A 15,584-nucleotide genomic window follows, 5' to 3' on the forward strand; every position below is an offset into this window, starting at 1 on the left:
CGCGGCTCTTAGCCAATCCGGCGGGCGCCTGCGCAATGGTTGGAGGGGAGAAAGGAACGTTGCTAGGGAGACAGCCAAGGGGAGGGGCTTTGTTTCCCATTGCGCAGCCGGCAGTGCCCGCCTCCGAGCGTCTGTAGCTGGGCGTTCGAGTTCAGATTTCCGCTCGCAAAAGCTAGTGGGATTGGGACCCGGCGCTAGAGCCTAGCGGCGAGCCTCCCAACGCTGAGAAGTGTTTCTGCGGCTGCGCAGGGGCGCCGGCGCACGGGCGCGCGATTCTTCCAGCGCCGGAGACGCTTCGTAGAGAAGGCTCGGCAGGGTGAGGCTGCTGAGCGCCTGTCCTCTCCACTGTCATTGGTTGTTTTTTTGGAAAATTTTGTTTTTTTAAATGTAACTCTATCTCTCGCCCTCCCGTCACAGACGTCGACTTTGGCTCTATCCTAGGCATGCGCGTCATTGCTGGAGTTCTAAGGAGGGGGTATGGGGCCTTAGTTGTAGAGCTTTGGTACAAACAGGGAAAGTTATTTTTAAAAAGTTGTTACCTCATGGGCAGGTAACACAGACCCTGGAGCCAGATTTACCGGGGTTAACTCCGGCCCCAACATTTAGTCCCTCCATGGCTTTGGACAAGTCAGGTAACACAGCTCTGTGCTTGCGTTTCCCCATCCGTTAAATGGGCACAATGTGGGGAGTACATGAGTTTGAGTAAGCAAAGCACTTAGAACACTATCTGGCACATAAATTTGCTACGTAAGGGTACATGACATTATTTAGTGGCATATTGTCATGTATATCGAGGCTGCCCATCTTTGGAAGGAGGCACAGTCTGAGTAATTCTCAGAAGCAAAGCAGGTGAGAATTTTAAAGTAAAGACATAAATCTTTTCCTGGCTCACAGAGGAGCTACAAGGAAAGTATAGTAGATATTGGAAATTTATTCTTTCTCCTCTCAAATACAAAACGAGATTAGAGAGGCGCCTGGCTGGCTCAGTCAGTAGAGCTTGTGTGATCTCGGGGTTGTGAGTTGGAGCCCCCATGTTGGATGTTGAGAGTACTTTTAAAAAAATCTAAAAAAAACACACGAACCCAAAACCCAAAATGAGATTGGAGCTCATTATACACTATTTATTACTTTTTTTCTCATGCTTTTGCTATCGCAGTTCCCTTCCTTTATGTCCAGTTCCCTATAAAACACTTGCTGTTTGTGAAACCCCAAGAATGCAGTTACATAATCCAAGAGAAAGTGGTTGTTTAATTGCAGTCACGTTTATTTGCAGTTTCTATACACACTTTCTAGGTAATCAAACTTTTCTGGTACATTTTTTTTTGAGAGGGGTTCACAATGAAACTGTCACCATTTTTACTAAAAATAAATACAAGACTTAAAGTGTTGCGCAGCTCTAAAATATACAAAGGCTTGAATTGAATGTAAACGTTGAAAACATCTTACAAAAGAAACCATTTCTGCAACAATTTAAAAAGTTCATATTTACAAATATTACAAAAATACAAAATGGATGCAAGTCCATAAACCATTGTCTTTTTGGCCAGCATGAACTGGTTCTAGTACCAAAATAGTTACACTGTAACCTTCTTTAAACCTTTGTCATGATCTAGTTCTCTAAGTCTGCCATCACTGCAGCAAATGTACTCACTCACTGACCTTTGGCAAGAGCAAACAGCGTGTTTTGTTTGCTACAACTAGTCCATGTCCTCTACTTAGCCAAAAAAAAAAAAAACCCAAAAAACAAAAACAAAAAGAACCCAAAAACCAAAACCAAAAAAACACCCCAAACACAAAAAACCAAAAAGTAAGGAAAAAAAATTTTCCCCACACAACATAGACATGTTGTGTAAACATAAAAGAACAAAAAATTAGCATCAGTGCAAACAACAGAAGAAAAGTTTGGATTGATGTTTTCTACAATACCTAATGTGTGTACCCTGCTTCAAAACGGTAGTGATGTTGAAGACAGCCCTCTAATTCTTGGTCTTATATGCTATGTAATAAAGCCATGTAGAATATTCCAGATTACTAAAGAATTCCTTTTTTTTTTTTTTAACTCAGTTTGTTACTCAGTACTCTTAACACAGTGAATTTAAAATCCATCATTATTTGGGTTTTTTTTTAATCTATGAAATATAAAATAGAGAAACTCTGCTATAGATTTTTAGAGTAAACAAAATAAGTAAAACTATATTATAAGGGTTAGTTCTGTGATCATTACATATAGAAGGAATCTTATTGCCTCACAATTCAAGTCAGTATGTATTTTAAAAAATATATGGTATCATTACTTAAATTGATGTCAATAATAAAAAGGTGACATATTTATTAAAGCCAATTAATGGGTTTCCTATTCAAGATTTAGAATCACTTTTAAAGCCCACATACCTTTCTTTACACTTAAAAAACCCCTAACTACACAAAAGCCATACTGCAAACGAACTGCTTTTATGAAAATTACAAAAGATCACCTATTGGGACTGGAAATGACGGTGTCTTAGCGCATTTGTCTAAAAACTTTATTTTTAAAATTTTGCCAAGTGTACTTTTCAAAGCATGAGAAAAAGTTATTCATGTTCCCAGGTGGTGTCAAACCATGCTGGTTTTCTTGACTAATGGGTTCCAATGAGAAATGATGGTCCATTTTTTTTCAAACCCCCAAACATTTTTCTTTTAATAAAAAGTATAACACTTTATACACGTTCAAATGTACCCTTTACCAAGTAGCTTATCTATCCCAGCGCAAGCACCCACATCCACACACACACCCACACACACATTCTCCCTCCTCTACCCCGCCACCCGCAGTACCCATTTTACATACAAAGATGACAAGAAATTAAGAAATACAATTTGATAGTGAAAGCAAATAGTAGAAGAAGACAGACATTTTTTTCTTTACAAACAAAAGCCAACAGCAATCAGATTCTCTAATTCTCAATCTATAACATCTTAGAAAGTGTTTCTATTGAAAGACAGCATCCTCTTAGACCAGGCTTTCTCCTTCATGTTGTATGAATCAAACCAAAGCCACAAACCCCCTTTCACACATCCTGCTTTCCCAAATACCACTTGCATAAACTTAAAGCCAGTTGCTTATCAATTTCTTGGTAACTCTGCTCTGTTCTAGCATTCTAATCACATTCTATTCTTTTATAGGCCATATCCCTTCTTAGTTCTCTTTACTTTCTACCTTGTCCCATTCAAAACATATTCTAAGTACATAGCTGCTTATATTTCGGACATATTTCAAACATTAGTATTCACGTTAAAATCAGAGGTGTAAGAACCATTGGCAGATTTCAACTTGTAACTACTTTTTTTTTCAGTTTTAAGACAAGAAAATTCAAGTAATTTCAAGTAATTCAGCTTGTTTCCCTGCCTTCATTTTATCAGAGCACTTGCCCTGACATTTCCTTTCCCACCCACCACCCTCCCCTTTTGCCACCAAGCAGATATAGTAAAATCAGACAAAAACTCATTTGTATGTAGCATTGTGACCCAGAGCTGTTCCCCATTCCCAGTTTAACAGTGACTATAAATAATGCATATACACATACCTATTTCCCAACTATATTGTTCACAGTGTCATTTCTGTTACTTTTTAGGTAGCATGAATCTCATCAGCACAGAGAGAAAGCTTCACTGAAAACTCATTGCAGGTACTTACTGATAAATCAATAGCTCTGTGGCATGCTTATGTTTTATTTTTGTTAGTTAAAGAACCTGGAGCTAATTGCTAAACTGTTTAAGGAGTTTATGACTGTTTATGTCCCCAGTAGCCCTAATATAAAACATAACCTAAAATTAACTATTGGTTTCCCTATTCATTCTCTTTAAAGCAATCCATTGAAAACTTAAAAGTCTAAAAGACACTGTCAAATGTTGTTCTTCAGGGCTTTTTGTTGAGAATGATGATTTTTCTCATTGATTAAAAAAAAAATCAAAAGCATGCTTTTCATTCTGTCCAAATTACCACATGGCAAATCATAGCCATGTGTTACTATTCGCTTGTTTGGTGCTGCAATTTGTCACAAAAATGGTGAGGTCTGAATTCATTATTTTAAATTAATCACATTTCAGTATATGACCTCAAGATTTTCTTTATTTCACCAGTTTAAAATTCATAATTGAGGTTTATCACTCAGAAAATCATATTGGTGGACATTTAAATATGGTATTTTATATGAAAATGGTATTCACAGAATACAATTATTACACTTTATTTGTTGTGTTCTATAAACAGTTGGTGTGTGGTAGATAATTGGCCACATGTCCACTCGTCATTGATAAATCTATTTACACATTTTTATCAAAAATATGGTATTTACATGTGTGTAGTTCTTTCTTCTGAATTTTGCTTTAGTTCATTTTAATATAAAAAAATACCAAACCTCCAGAGTAATTTCATCTTCTTAAGAATTATGACAGTGAGGGCTTTGTTTTCTGAATAGGCAGCTCTGGGAAAACTTTTTCTAGGTTTCATGAAAAGCAGACATTTTCAAATTCTATATTATCAAAAGGAAAGAGATTGGGTAAATCAAACTAAGCTAAAGAAAAATATGAAAGACAGTGCAGCTACTTAAAAATGTGGAAAATAAGAAAGACGATCTTCCATTTCCCCAGCAAATATTTAGGAAATCGTTGGTAAGCAGTGATGGTACCCCATGGTGTGCTGACTTCTCCCCAGTCCTCTGTTCTGTTCCTACATCCTCATATGACTAAGGGTTTTGGCCTTTGACAGCCAGCCTGGCCCGGGCCACCTATGTTGAGCTCTGGGAGGATCGGTCGTCATGTGGGCTCCCATCAGAATTTTCTGTCTCACCCTCAGAGATGGCCTGCATGGGCGCATTGTACAGCCTGCAGCGGACGCTGTAGCGACTGCTGCTGGCCGCAGGGGGCGCTCGGGAACGGCCAACCCTTGCCGATGCTGAGGTGGCAAAGTTCTTGGAGGAAAACCCTTCTGCGTTAACTCTTGGGGAGCATGGAGAGACTGGGGACAATGCCTCGGCCCCAGGTGCCCCCTGATGGGCGTCATGGGTGCTTTGTGGGGACTCAGCGGTGAGCTCTGCAGGAGGTTTGGGCAGGATGGGACTCTTCAGGATCTCAGTAGCAGACATGCGGTAACTAGAATCCGAGCGACTTCCTTTCTTGAGGAGTAACAGCTTAAACTCTTCGTTCGATGTGTTGGACTTCTTGGCATTTCGGTAGATGAGGCCAGGAGACCTCTGGCTGTTTGGGGTGGTCACGTTGCTGTTGGGCAAAGTGACAGAACCGGCGCTGCTGCTGCTACTGCTGCCAAGAGAAGCCCTCGATTTGCTTCGAGTGGACATATCCCCAGAATCTTTTCTTCCAAGTACTTTCCTCTTGGACCTTTCAAGAAAAGGAAACATCTCAGTCCACAGACATTTTTATGAAACTCAAAGTGTTATGTCACATTCATGCATTGTCCTTAAAGAGCACTTGGGTGGACCCTATCTGACTGGATAGGAAGCATTAGGACATTGGAGGTGAGGAGTGAGATACATTCCTTGCCCTTCTAGCACTCACAGCCTGAGGGAAATTCTCCAGTAACCCGCGGCCTAAATTAGGTTCTGTAAATGACCAGCTCACATAATGACTAATGCGGAGGCTACAGCTTCTAGAGGAGGACTTACTGGGATGTTTTACAAGAGTCTGAGAAAATATTGCTGTCTGACTTCTGGTTAGAGTGTAGGCAGTGAAGGACTATAGCTTTCTCTTATTAAATCTGTCTCTGCATTACGGATAAAATGCTCTGATGTGTGGGGTTGGCTTTCGGTGAATACCAGAAGAGCAAAGTGGATAGAGGTGTGGATGGGACGGGATTAGCCATAGGTTGATGGTGGACAGGCGTGGGTGATGGATATGTGTGTCAGGGGGAGGTACGCTATACTGTTCTGTCAACTTTTTAAATTTCTCCATATAAAAAATTTCTTACATGACTTTTTAAATAAATCAACCCATTTTTTGCTGTAAAGACCATTTTCTGTAGCTGCTTAGTAACATCAGCTGTGTATCAGTCAGTAAGCCCACTTTCTGTGAGAAGCTAAAAACCTAGACTACCTCTGGAGCTCTTAAAGCTCTATATATTGTAAACTCTCAAGAAAACAAGGTAAAAAAAATCAAGTGTCATCCACAAAAAAAACAACAAGGTCATTCTTTGTCACTGTGCTGCACATAAATAAATCCTACACAAATGCAAATCTAAGATTACCAAGCTCTGTAAGTCTACCAAACGTAGGCATCTGTCATCATATTATTTCTTCTGGTAAGTAAATAGGTGTAAACTTAGTGAATCTTCAGCATGATTCAGTATGTTGATAAATATTGGCAACATGCTCTTTCACCAACCTAAAAATCCATAGGGTAGAGAAAATGTCAGCTTTGCAGTTGGGAGACCAGCCTCATTTTGGTTCACTGAAACCTTTGTGGTTGTTATGTCGCATGTGCCAGTGTCTGGCACTCCGATACGGTAGGAATTTCAAACTAACATTTGCTTTTAGCATCTACCATAGTCTAGACATGAAAATGTTATTTTAGCATCAAAATTGAATTTGTGAGCTATAGGTATCTCCACTAACAGGGAAGAGGTAGAGAGGTTTTAACTGACAAGACTGGATAAGAAGTGGCAGCACTGAGATTCAATTCCAGATGTTTCTGACTCCACTACTTATGTTCTGTCCACTACTCCAGATACTAACATTTGGTCCTTTGGGGTAAGAACTTGGCTCTTTAACTTATATAGCGTTTTAGTAACTTGTCCTAAGAGAAAGTGTGGTAAGGGAAATATAATCAGATCTTAGACTACACGCAGAGCAAAGAAAAAATGAACTGATTCTTCACTCTCTGAGTGGTGAGGTGTGCCTGCTGAGGTATATACACACAGAAGGTGTTTCTGATTGGGACTCCTTTAAAAAAAAGCTGTTGAGCTGTGCTCCTTCTTTATGAGAAAACCACATCAACAGAAAATGCAAGTTCCCTTTAAAAGTAGAATTTCAGGGGTACCTGGGTGGCTCAGTCATTTAAGCGTCTGCCTTTGGCTCAGGTGATGATCTCAGGGTCCTGGGATTGAGCCCTGTGTTGGGCTCCCCGCTCAGCAGGGGGTCTGCTTCTCCCTCTCCCTCTGCTGGAGCCTCCCTCCGCTTGTGCTCTCTCCCTCTCTTTCTCTCAAATAGATAAATAAATAAATCTAAAAAAAAAAAAGTAGAATTCCTGGAAAAATGGCAAGCTTCTTGAAAAAAAACTTGCTTCAAAAAGTATAACTTCAGGGGTGCCTGGGTGGCTCAGTTGGTTAACCGTCTGCCTTCAACTCAGGTCATAATCCCAAGGGTCCTAGGATCAAGCCCCACGTTGGGCTCCCTCCTCAGTGGGGAGTCTGCTTCTCCTTCTCCCTTTGCCCCTGCTCATATGCACGCTCTCTCTCTCTCTCTCTAACAAATGAATAAATAAAATCTTTTTTTTTTTTAAAGATTTTATTTATTTATTCATGAGAGACAGAGAGAGAGAGAGAGAGAGAGAGGCAGAGGGAGAAGCAGGCTCCCAAGGAGCAGGGAGCCCGATGCGGGACTCGATCCCAGCACCCTGGGATCATGACCTGAGCTGAAGGCAGACGCTCAACCATCTGAGCCACCCAGGCGCCCAATAAAATCTTTTTTAAAAAGTGTAACTTCATAAGGTAGAAAAGGCAGTTTCCAAGTTGTGTCCCTTGGGAGTCCCATGTAGTTCCAAGGCCTAGTGGAAGAAGGTAGTCATGGTTGTGAAAGGAGCAGGTACAGCAGGATTGGATAGCTCAGTCTAATCTGGGTTCGGCTACCGAGTGCAAGTTCCTGCTCTATTCATCAGTCACAAGTTGTAAGGAGTATATATTCTTGCAGACATGGCCCCTGATTGCAGGGGGCAGGGGGCAGTGAGAGAATGTGAATGGGCAGCCTGGACACAATAGTGTCCTAGAAAAACAGCCCAGAGGACATCCTCTGTTTGTGGGATTTGGGGTATTAATTTTAGAGAGGACGAGTGTTATTAAAGAAGTTTAAGTTTTAGGAAGAGGGGGATGAAAGGAGCAGTGATTAGTTCTGAGCTACGAAACAGGCAGGTTTATACACTGTCTTGTCTCAAACTTGGGCTCTGACTGTTCAGTGAATCGGCTTGCATCTCTGCTAGTGTAGGATTACAGTTGTGAGTTTTTTTGGTTCAAGAAATTATTTGTCAGAGATTACGACAGAGTTTGAGCTTTCACACTAAGTTACTTGGCCACAAATTGTTTTCAAACGAAAACTTGTCGCAGGATGTCTTTCCTATGGAAAACACCTCTCCCTTCAGCAGTTCTTATGGAAGTCTCTCAAGTGAGGTTGAGCCATATATAAAGGCTCACATTCCCTAACAGAAATATAAGTCTATCAGTTTGATTTGGAAAACTAATTTTTCTTTGCTTTTTTGTTGAATGTATCATAAGTACACAAGGCTTTCCCGTATTTGCATTTAATGAGAGGCACTGAAAGAAGCAAAACTTTTGGTATTAATTGCCTCACCTGTGAATGACTGCAAACAAATCCTCAGTTGTACGAGGTTTGTTTGGAGACACGAACACACCTTCTGCTTCAGCCTGAGAGTCTTCACTAAGTGGTGAAATCATAGAGTCATCACTCGGTGACGATTCTTAAATGAAGAACAAAAGCATCTTTAAGAAGAAGTTACCAGGCATGCTGCTGTGTTTCACTGGCTTGTGGCATCAACAAACAACAGATACCTTACGGCTGTTTTTAAAAAGAGAGATTATCTGTCGCAGCTCAGTCCCTCAATAACAAAAAACTTTTTATCTCAGTTGTTTTAAGAAGTGAAAAAAAGATGGAGGGAAACCAACACCCAGGGCTGTACTGTGTTACGGGGAACATAAGAAAGAAAAAAACGCAATGAAGTGCCGTGAGACACCTTTCCACTGGGACAAAGGCATCAACAACTGACCTTTCAGTGAAACCTCATCCACACTTCCTTGGGTCTCCTCTGCTCCGCTGTTATCAGAGGCACTTTTGGCTGAAATACCTGAAGCAATATTTTCCTGCTCAGAACATTTTTCAGGGCATGAATTTGCAGTTGATAGCTCTGCTTCACAGCTGATATTCCCAGGCACTTTGTCATGATGGCGGCTCATCCCAAGTTGATGCTTAAGTTGACTGCTTATGTCTGTGGGTCTGGTTGGTGAGTTTGACTGAGCTGTGAGCACATCCACAGACTCAGGGTATGCAGCTTCCTCCCAGTCTGCAGAGGATGGCTTCTGCACCTGTGCTAGGGCTCCATCTGGACCAGCTCCATATTGTAGTACTTTACCATCCAAATCATTTGGGCGGGAAACAGAGACCCTCTGAAATCCTTCTGTGGGAAAGTCACAATTTTTACTTGGTGTGTTTTCCGGAATAAGCTCGCTCTCCATATGCTTTTGGTCTTTTGTGACACTTGAATCTAGAAGATTGTTACCAGCTGAGGTTGCTGTTTCTGGGTCACAATGATTCTTTACATCAAAAGTACGTTTTTTCTCTAACTGGAGTTTGTCTGGTCCCATCTCAACTGCAGAGGAGTCTAAAAAGGACAGTATGGTGTCTTCAGTGGAGTACTGACGCGATACTGATTTCTTAGCCACATGCGGCTTAATCTTACCTGGAGACAGGGCAGCCATTGTGAGAGTGCTGTCTTCTAAGTAGGGGAGATCTGTGTTGTTGCCCTCTTTTTGCTTCACTTCTTCAGACTTGCTGATGGACCTAAGGTTAACAGATTTCAGGACTGTCGGTGTAATTGCAAGGGATGGTGGAGGATTCGACCGCAGTGTTTCTCCTACTGGGTTCTGCTTACTATGAGTAAAAACATGCAGTGGGTGACGGTGGTGGAATGGTTTATTCAAGACACTATGAAGAGCACTTAGGTCAAGATGGGTAGGAGGTATAATTGGAAGTTCGAGGTCTTTACTCAGTGAAAGAGCTCCATCTTTTAAAGAGGGTTGCTGTAGTGAGGATTTCCTTTCTGGAACTTTCGGTTTTCTTTTGCTACCTCCAGGAGACAGTGGACCGGAAAAGAAAGCTGTAGGGAAAGAGGAGGTCGGTGTTTCAGACTGGCTCGAGTAGCCACTTGACGGCGACGCCAAGCCGGCCAGTTTTTCTGGTGAGGCCAGTTTAAACTCATTGTCAACAGAAGGAAGGGATGGGGTGGTGGCTCTTGATTCTGACTGGGATGTTTGGGATTCAGAGCTCTCTGGAGATTTGATGCATTCAATAACTGTGGTACCCGTAGCAGTGCTTGAATTAGATAAAGATCTGTAAGGATCATTTGTTTTCAAGTCATTGAGAAGCCAGAGATCTGCATAGTGAGTTGATTCAGCACCTTCATCTTTGAATGGTGGAGTATCTGAAGTGTCTAACTGAGGTTCCTTAATACCATGTTCACTCTGGTTCATCCAAGCAGATTCTTGCTTGGTGGGAAGGTTGGCAGTTTCCATTCGAGAAGGCGTGTTGGAGAAATCAAGAGGCAGCTTCATTTCCCTGGAACTGTGAGGCAGGAGCTGGCCACTGCTTATCTTTGGTTCTTTCTTCTCAGAAATGTCTGTGTTTCCATCGGACTTCCTCAGTGATGAACTACGTTTAGGTGGGGTCGGCTTTGCCTTTGGTTTCCTGAAAGAGATGCTAGGTCTCCCCTGCCTCCTATGGTCTAAGTAGTCCTGCCAGGCACAGTCCGGAAGAGTAGGAGGTACCCCGATGCCCTGGCCATTCTCTGGGCCCAAAGCTGCATAGTGACAGACATAACTCTTACTGCCTTTGAGACCACAGTCGAAGTGCATGGAAGTGTAGTATCCTTCTGTGTCCACTGAAAAGTGAGAGCTAGTGTCTGCTTTGTCTGATGGAGACTTTTCCAGAAAGCTGTCATAAGTGGCCATGCTTGTGAAGCTCGGGCAGCCCAGGCTGTCTGCCTTGGGGCGATCAGGACTAAAATCCTGGCGGCAGGAGGCATCGTGATGGTGGTGTAGGTAATTCCACTCACTGTCACTGGTGTTGCTGTTGTTGGGGTCATCCAGCAGATCTGCCACAGTGGAGGTAAAGGAGTTTGCCCGGTGGCCTCTCACTTTATCCATGTGGTCACTGTACTGCTCTGTCACGAAGACATTGGCATCCTCATTAGCATGAGGGGCTGTGTTGAGTGACAACTCCGAGTCACAGTGTGAAGAGCCGGTGAGGGGAGGAGAAGCTGCAGGAGGGATTGTCTCTGAGGTCTGTGAGGGGCATGTGGAGCTGCTCCCACTCCAGTTGCCACTGGATGACTGGTGGTCATCTTTCTGGTCCATGTGGCTGCTGAGGAGGACGCCAGCCGTGGAGATGCAGTGGATGGGGCTCCCAAAGGTGTCTGAGTTGGAGGAGATGTCACAGCTGCCAGAGTCAGCAGCCATTCGGGACAGACGTGACCTCCCTCTCTCATTTAACTTGTGCTGAGGGCTGTGAAGACGTTGAGAACAAGCCAGGCCCAAAGCAGGCTGGTGTTCCTGTGCACTTGGGCTGCTGGGGGCCTCACTGCAATCATTTGGGGTTCTTTCTTGGTTGCCCATGAAAGGCTCCCCCTCTTCATATGCTGAGGGTTTAGCACCAACTTTGGGCTCAGCATCCCCACCTCTGTTGCCCTCCCGGGGGAGGCTCCGAGATCTTGTACGGCTGCTCACTGCAGTAGTGAACATGCTGTCGCCTTTGTCTGCCAATGCAGAGATGTTGCCAGCAGAATGAGAAAGGGAAGCTGCAATGCTTTGACCCCTTTGAGCTCTGATTCTCCTTCTCGATGGAGCAGCAATCAGAATATCTTCAGTTTGGCACTCTGAATCCCTGGTTCCAGACCTCCTGTTGACAGTGTTGGAAGGGTCTGGATTCGTGTGCACAATCACATTCCTTTCCCTGGCCACAGGGGATTCATCAGAATCTAGGGCACACGGAAAGCACAGTGAGATATTTCATACATCAGCAGACTAACAGACATTCTGAGAGATGTCCACAAATCTGGGTGGTGGTATGTTGGATCTTTCTCTTTGAGAAAAAAAAGTCAGCATATAAAATTAGGAGAAAGTTAAAATGCTTTGGGGAATCTGTCCTTTGCCTCTCTGTCTCTGTCTCTACGTGTGTGTGTGTGTGTGTGTGTGTGTGTGTGTGTGTGTGTGTGTGTGTACTAAGAGAAAATGCTTTTAGATCTTTTGTGAATTCTCTCTCTTCACTATCAAATTATTTTGCCCCAATAAGTGACTACTATTTTTTTTTTAAATTAAAGTGCGTTTTGTCTTCTTGGCCTCTATTCTTTTTTATTTTGTAATATATGCCCAGCAAAATAAAACTCTTAAAATTCATTAAAAGTAATAAAAGAGATGCTATAGTAAATACTAATAATAAAACATAAGAGATTCCTAAACACATGGAACAAAAAAACAGAAAAAAAAGTCATAAAGGGTAACATGTTATCAATAGTCGGTATTTAATTGAATATGCTTAAATTTTACCTTCTTAAAATAATTAATGCCATAAAAGTATATCTCTCTTCAAGTAAAGGTATAATTTTCCCAAAATAATCTTTCATTGAATCTTGCTACTTTTTATTCCATCTTAATAAAACTTTAAAAAAATTACTTATCATTTCCATCTTAATAAAACTTTAAAAATTCCCAAAATATTACATTTCAGCCATAAGACTTGAACATGTATACCTAAATCCCTAAGGTTAAATCTTCACAGTCAAGAACAGAGATTCAAAAAGTAATACCACCCGGCTTGCTGAACACAGAACCAAGTACACGCCATTTCAAAACCTCTCCAAGTTACAACACTGACGATCTTTAAGGAAGCTGATGAAAAGGCCGGCTTCCATTTCATCTCCTTCTAATTGACACCCAACAGAATGTTAACCATTAACAGTTTTATACTACACCTATTTCTTGTTGGACTCTTCTGGGGATACCCGAGATGGTTTTCCTCCTCCTCAGTTTCCGTCTCCGCTGTAGTACGGATTGTGAATGAACAAGAGAGCAGCGTATACTAGCCTCTCTGTCAAAACCAACTCCTGCAACCCACAAATAGGTCTCATTAGCCTTTAGAAACGGCAAACAAATTTTCATTTGCTTGGAACACAGTGATATTTATTGATTGGAAGTAAAGGAAGAGTTTGGATTAAGCCCGTGAATAAATATAAGGGAGCCCTTATTCAGCTCTTATTTAAATTACTCTGCAGTACATTAAGCTTTACTTCTAAATGCAGCTCTGCACAACAGCTTGCACTGCCAAGAGTAACAAGCAAAGAAGGAAAATCAAAAGAAAGAGGAGAGAAAAATAACATCAAAGAATCACTCGCACACAGAAACAGCTCCTGAAGGACTTACAACCTTTAGTTACTTCTATTTCTGGGCTCGCTGAACCTGTCTTTGCATAGTAGTAGATCCAGAGCCAAGATGTTAACCTGAATTAGTTCAGCTAACATATCCTGACCCATTTCTTCATTAAAAGCATCTTTGTGAGGTTTTTTTTCCCTCTCTCTACCCACTGCACCCCAACCCTACACACAACCAAACACACACACACACACACACACACACACTCCTTCTGTGAGGAGAAAGTAGCCTAGAGGTTTGTTTTTAAATCATCACTGAACTCTACTTTCTTCTACTGACTCAGTTGGACACTTTTTGGTATGGCACCAGTGTCTTATCAATATAAAATAAGAATACAAGGCAGTTCTCAGTTCTCTACTTAAGTGGATCTACATTCTCTTTCAGCTGTAAATGAAGCTGGAATTCCCAGTCTTTACAATGAGGGTCCGTTTGCTTTTATAAATACAGGGGCCAAACCTTGATGCTTGTTTGTTTCTCTCTCCATAATCACATTATTGATACACTACATGCAGTCTTATCAAAACTAGAATGGTGAAGAAGGAGGTGAGGAATTCACACTCCTGTCTGGCACAGGCATGTGCCATGGATTTTTCAGAGTGAGCTTTGCCTCAGAAAGTCAGGATGCCAAAAGTGCATTGGAATCTGGTTGCCTCATCATTTATCCTGATTGTTACGCATAGAGCAGGATGGCGTGTTAAACTTCAGCTCAGCTGTAAAATGAAGCAATCTGAGTTCTGCTTAGCATCACAGTGACAACAGTTTCCAGAACTCACTTTTGAAAAAAATCTGTGAGATGTCATATGATGACTAATTATAATATTATTGGAGAATTCATACTAATGGAATTTTCCTTTCTTAGCTCCAGCCAAAAATTAAGATCTTTCATTCTACTCATAATAATTATAGAACACATGGCACACAGACACACTTTATGTTATATGGACATAATTAGCAGCTTTTTCATTAAAGCTCTTGAAATCAACATATAATCTGGGCTTTAGTCTGAGAGTTCCTGAAATAAAGCAGAAGGAAAGATCTTCCCTTTTCCTGAATCACAAGACCCATAATCAAAGAACTAAATTTGAAAACAAGATTTACTTACAGTGCTATGAAGAAAGCAGGTGCTGCTTGTAATCAAATGTTCCCAGAAGGGAAAGTTAGTTTAAGAGGATGCCAAAATGATACATTTTGACATCTACCTAACCCAGCCCATTTAGATTATGGAGATCAGATAAAGTATGCATCCTTAGAATAATTTATCCTGCAAGTTGAGTAAGTCATCAGGAAAATTACTCCTAGCTCATAACGAGCTGATCAACCAGAATTCCTGTTTTTCAGGAAGGAAATAATATCTGTCCTGGATATCTGGTCATTTGCTCTCCACTTTATGTGAGAGAAATCTGAGTGGAATTAATAATAGCCATGTCCAAAATGCATCTTGAGTGACATGCATCCTGTAGTCACATGGTACCAGGATAAAAGTAGTAATGTGGCCATTGTGAAATTTTCAATATACAAATAAATTAAAATATAACTATTAGAGATGTTTAAAGAAAGCCCAATGGATAGATCATTTTCTGTCTGTCTTTGAAAGTGAGAATATTTCATAACATCATTTCACTTACAGCTAAGATTACCAGGTCCCATCCTGGAATCTACAGTCTCTACAGGTAAACTTTTCAAGAAAAGTCTGGACAGGCTTCGTTCGACCTAGACTAATATTCAAACTCTCAGTACACAAGAAGAGGAAAACAGAGAGGAATGTAAGCCAGGCTAGCTGGATTAGAATAGAATTCAGCCTTCATCTTTGAATCCACATATTTTTAGTTCAGAAATCACCATAATCGATGCAGAAACCTAAACGATCTTTTAAACAAGCCTACCTTTATCCAAAGAAGCCTGAAAACAGATTTTATAGTTGGTCTACGGGATCATTACTTGCAGTTTGAGAGACCTGGGGTTTGCTGTTTTCTTTCTTGCTGTGCCATGCATCATTATCATATGACTAATCACTGCCGCTTTCTCCATTATTTCAGTCAGCTATGACCAAAGAGCTATTTGGTGACTTTTTTCAAAAAGAAACTGTCCATCATTTACATAACAAGCGGCCCAGCAGAACATATGCAAATGTATGTTCAAAACCTGACAAAAGCATATTGAACATCTT

General features: G+C 41.3%; 1 protein-coding gene and 1 long non-coding RNA gene across 4 annotated transcripts in view; one reads left to right on the plus strand and one right to left on the minus strand.

The window, feature by feature from the left end:
* Window positions 1–181: 181 nt before the first annotated feature.
* The window catches only part of LOC141374286 (uncharacterized), a 54,782-nt gene continuing 39,379 nt past the window's right edge, over window positions 182–15,584 (plus strand). Inside the window, exons 1-2 of the long non-coding RNA XR_012381055.1 lie at window positions 182–316; window positions 3,612–3,665. This is a non-coding gene — a long non-coding RNA (uncharacterized lncRNA). The remainder of the gene's footprint in view (window positions 317–3,611; window positions 3,666–15,584) is intronic.
* NHS (NHS actin remodeling regulator) overlaps window positions 1,250–15,584 on the minus strand; it is a 349,306-nt gene continuing 334,971 nt past the window's right edge. For 2 of the 3 annotated variants that reach the window (XM_025857844.2, XM_025857843.2), the window contains 4 exons: window positions 12,961–13,092; window positions 8,986–11,967; window positions 8,553–8,679; window positions 1,250–5,376 (listed from right to left, as the gene is read on the minus strand). In XM_025857844.2, the coding sequence (XP_025713629.2) occupies window positions 4,767–5,376; window positions 8,553–8,679; window positions 8,986–11,967; window positions 12,961–13,092 (3,851 nt within the window). In that variant the 3' untranslated portion in view covers window positions 1,250–4,766. The remainder of the gene's footprint in view (window positions 5,377–8,552; window positions 8,680–8,985; window positions 11,968–12,960; window positions 13,093–15,584) is intronic. The other variant, XM_073902041.1, reaches the window with a different exon arrangement.

This window comes from Callorhinus ursinus, unplaced genomic scaffold (genome assembly GCF_003265705.2).
Source record: "Callorhinus ursinus isolate GAN/ISIS: 27379988/994484 unplaced genomic scaffold, GSC_fseal_2.0 scaffold16, whole genome shotgun sequence".
NCBI classification, from domain to species: domain Eukaryota; kingdom Metazoa; phylum Chordata; class Mammalia; order Carnivora; family Otariidae; genus Callorhinus; species Callorhinus ursinus.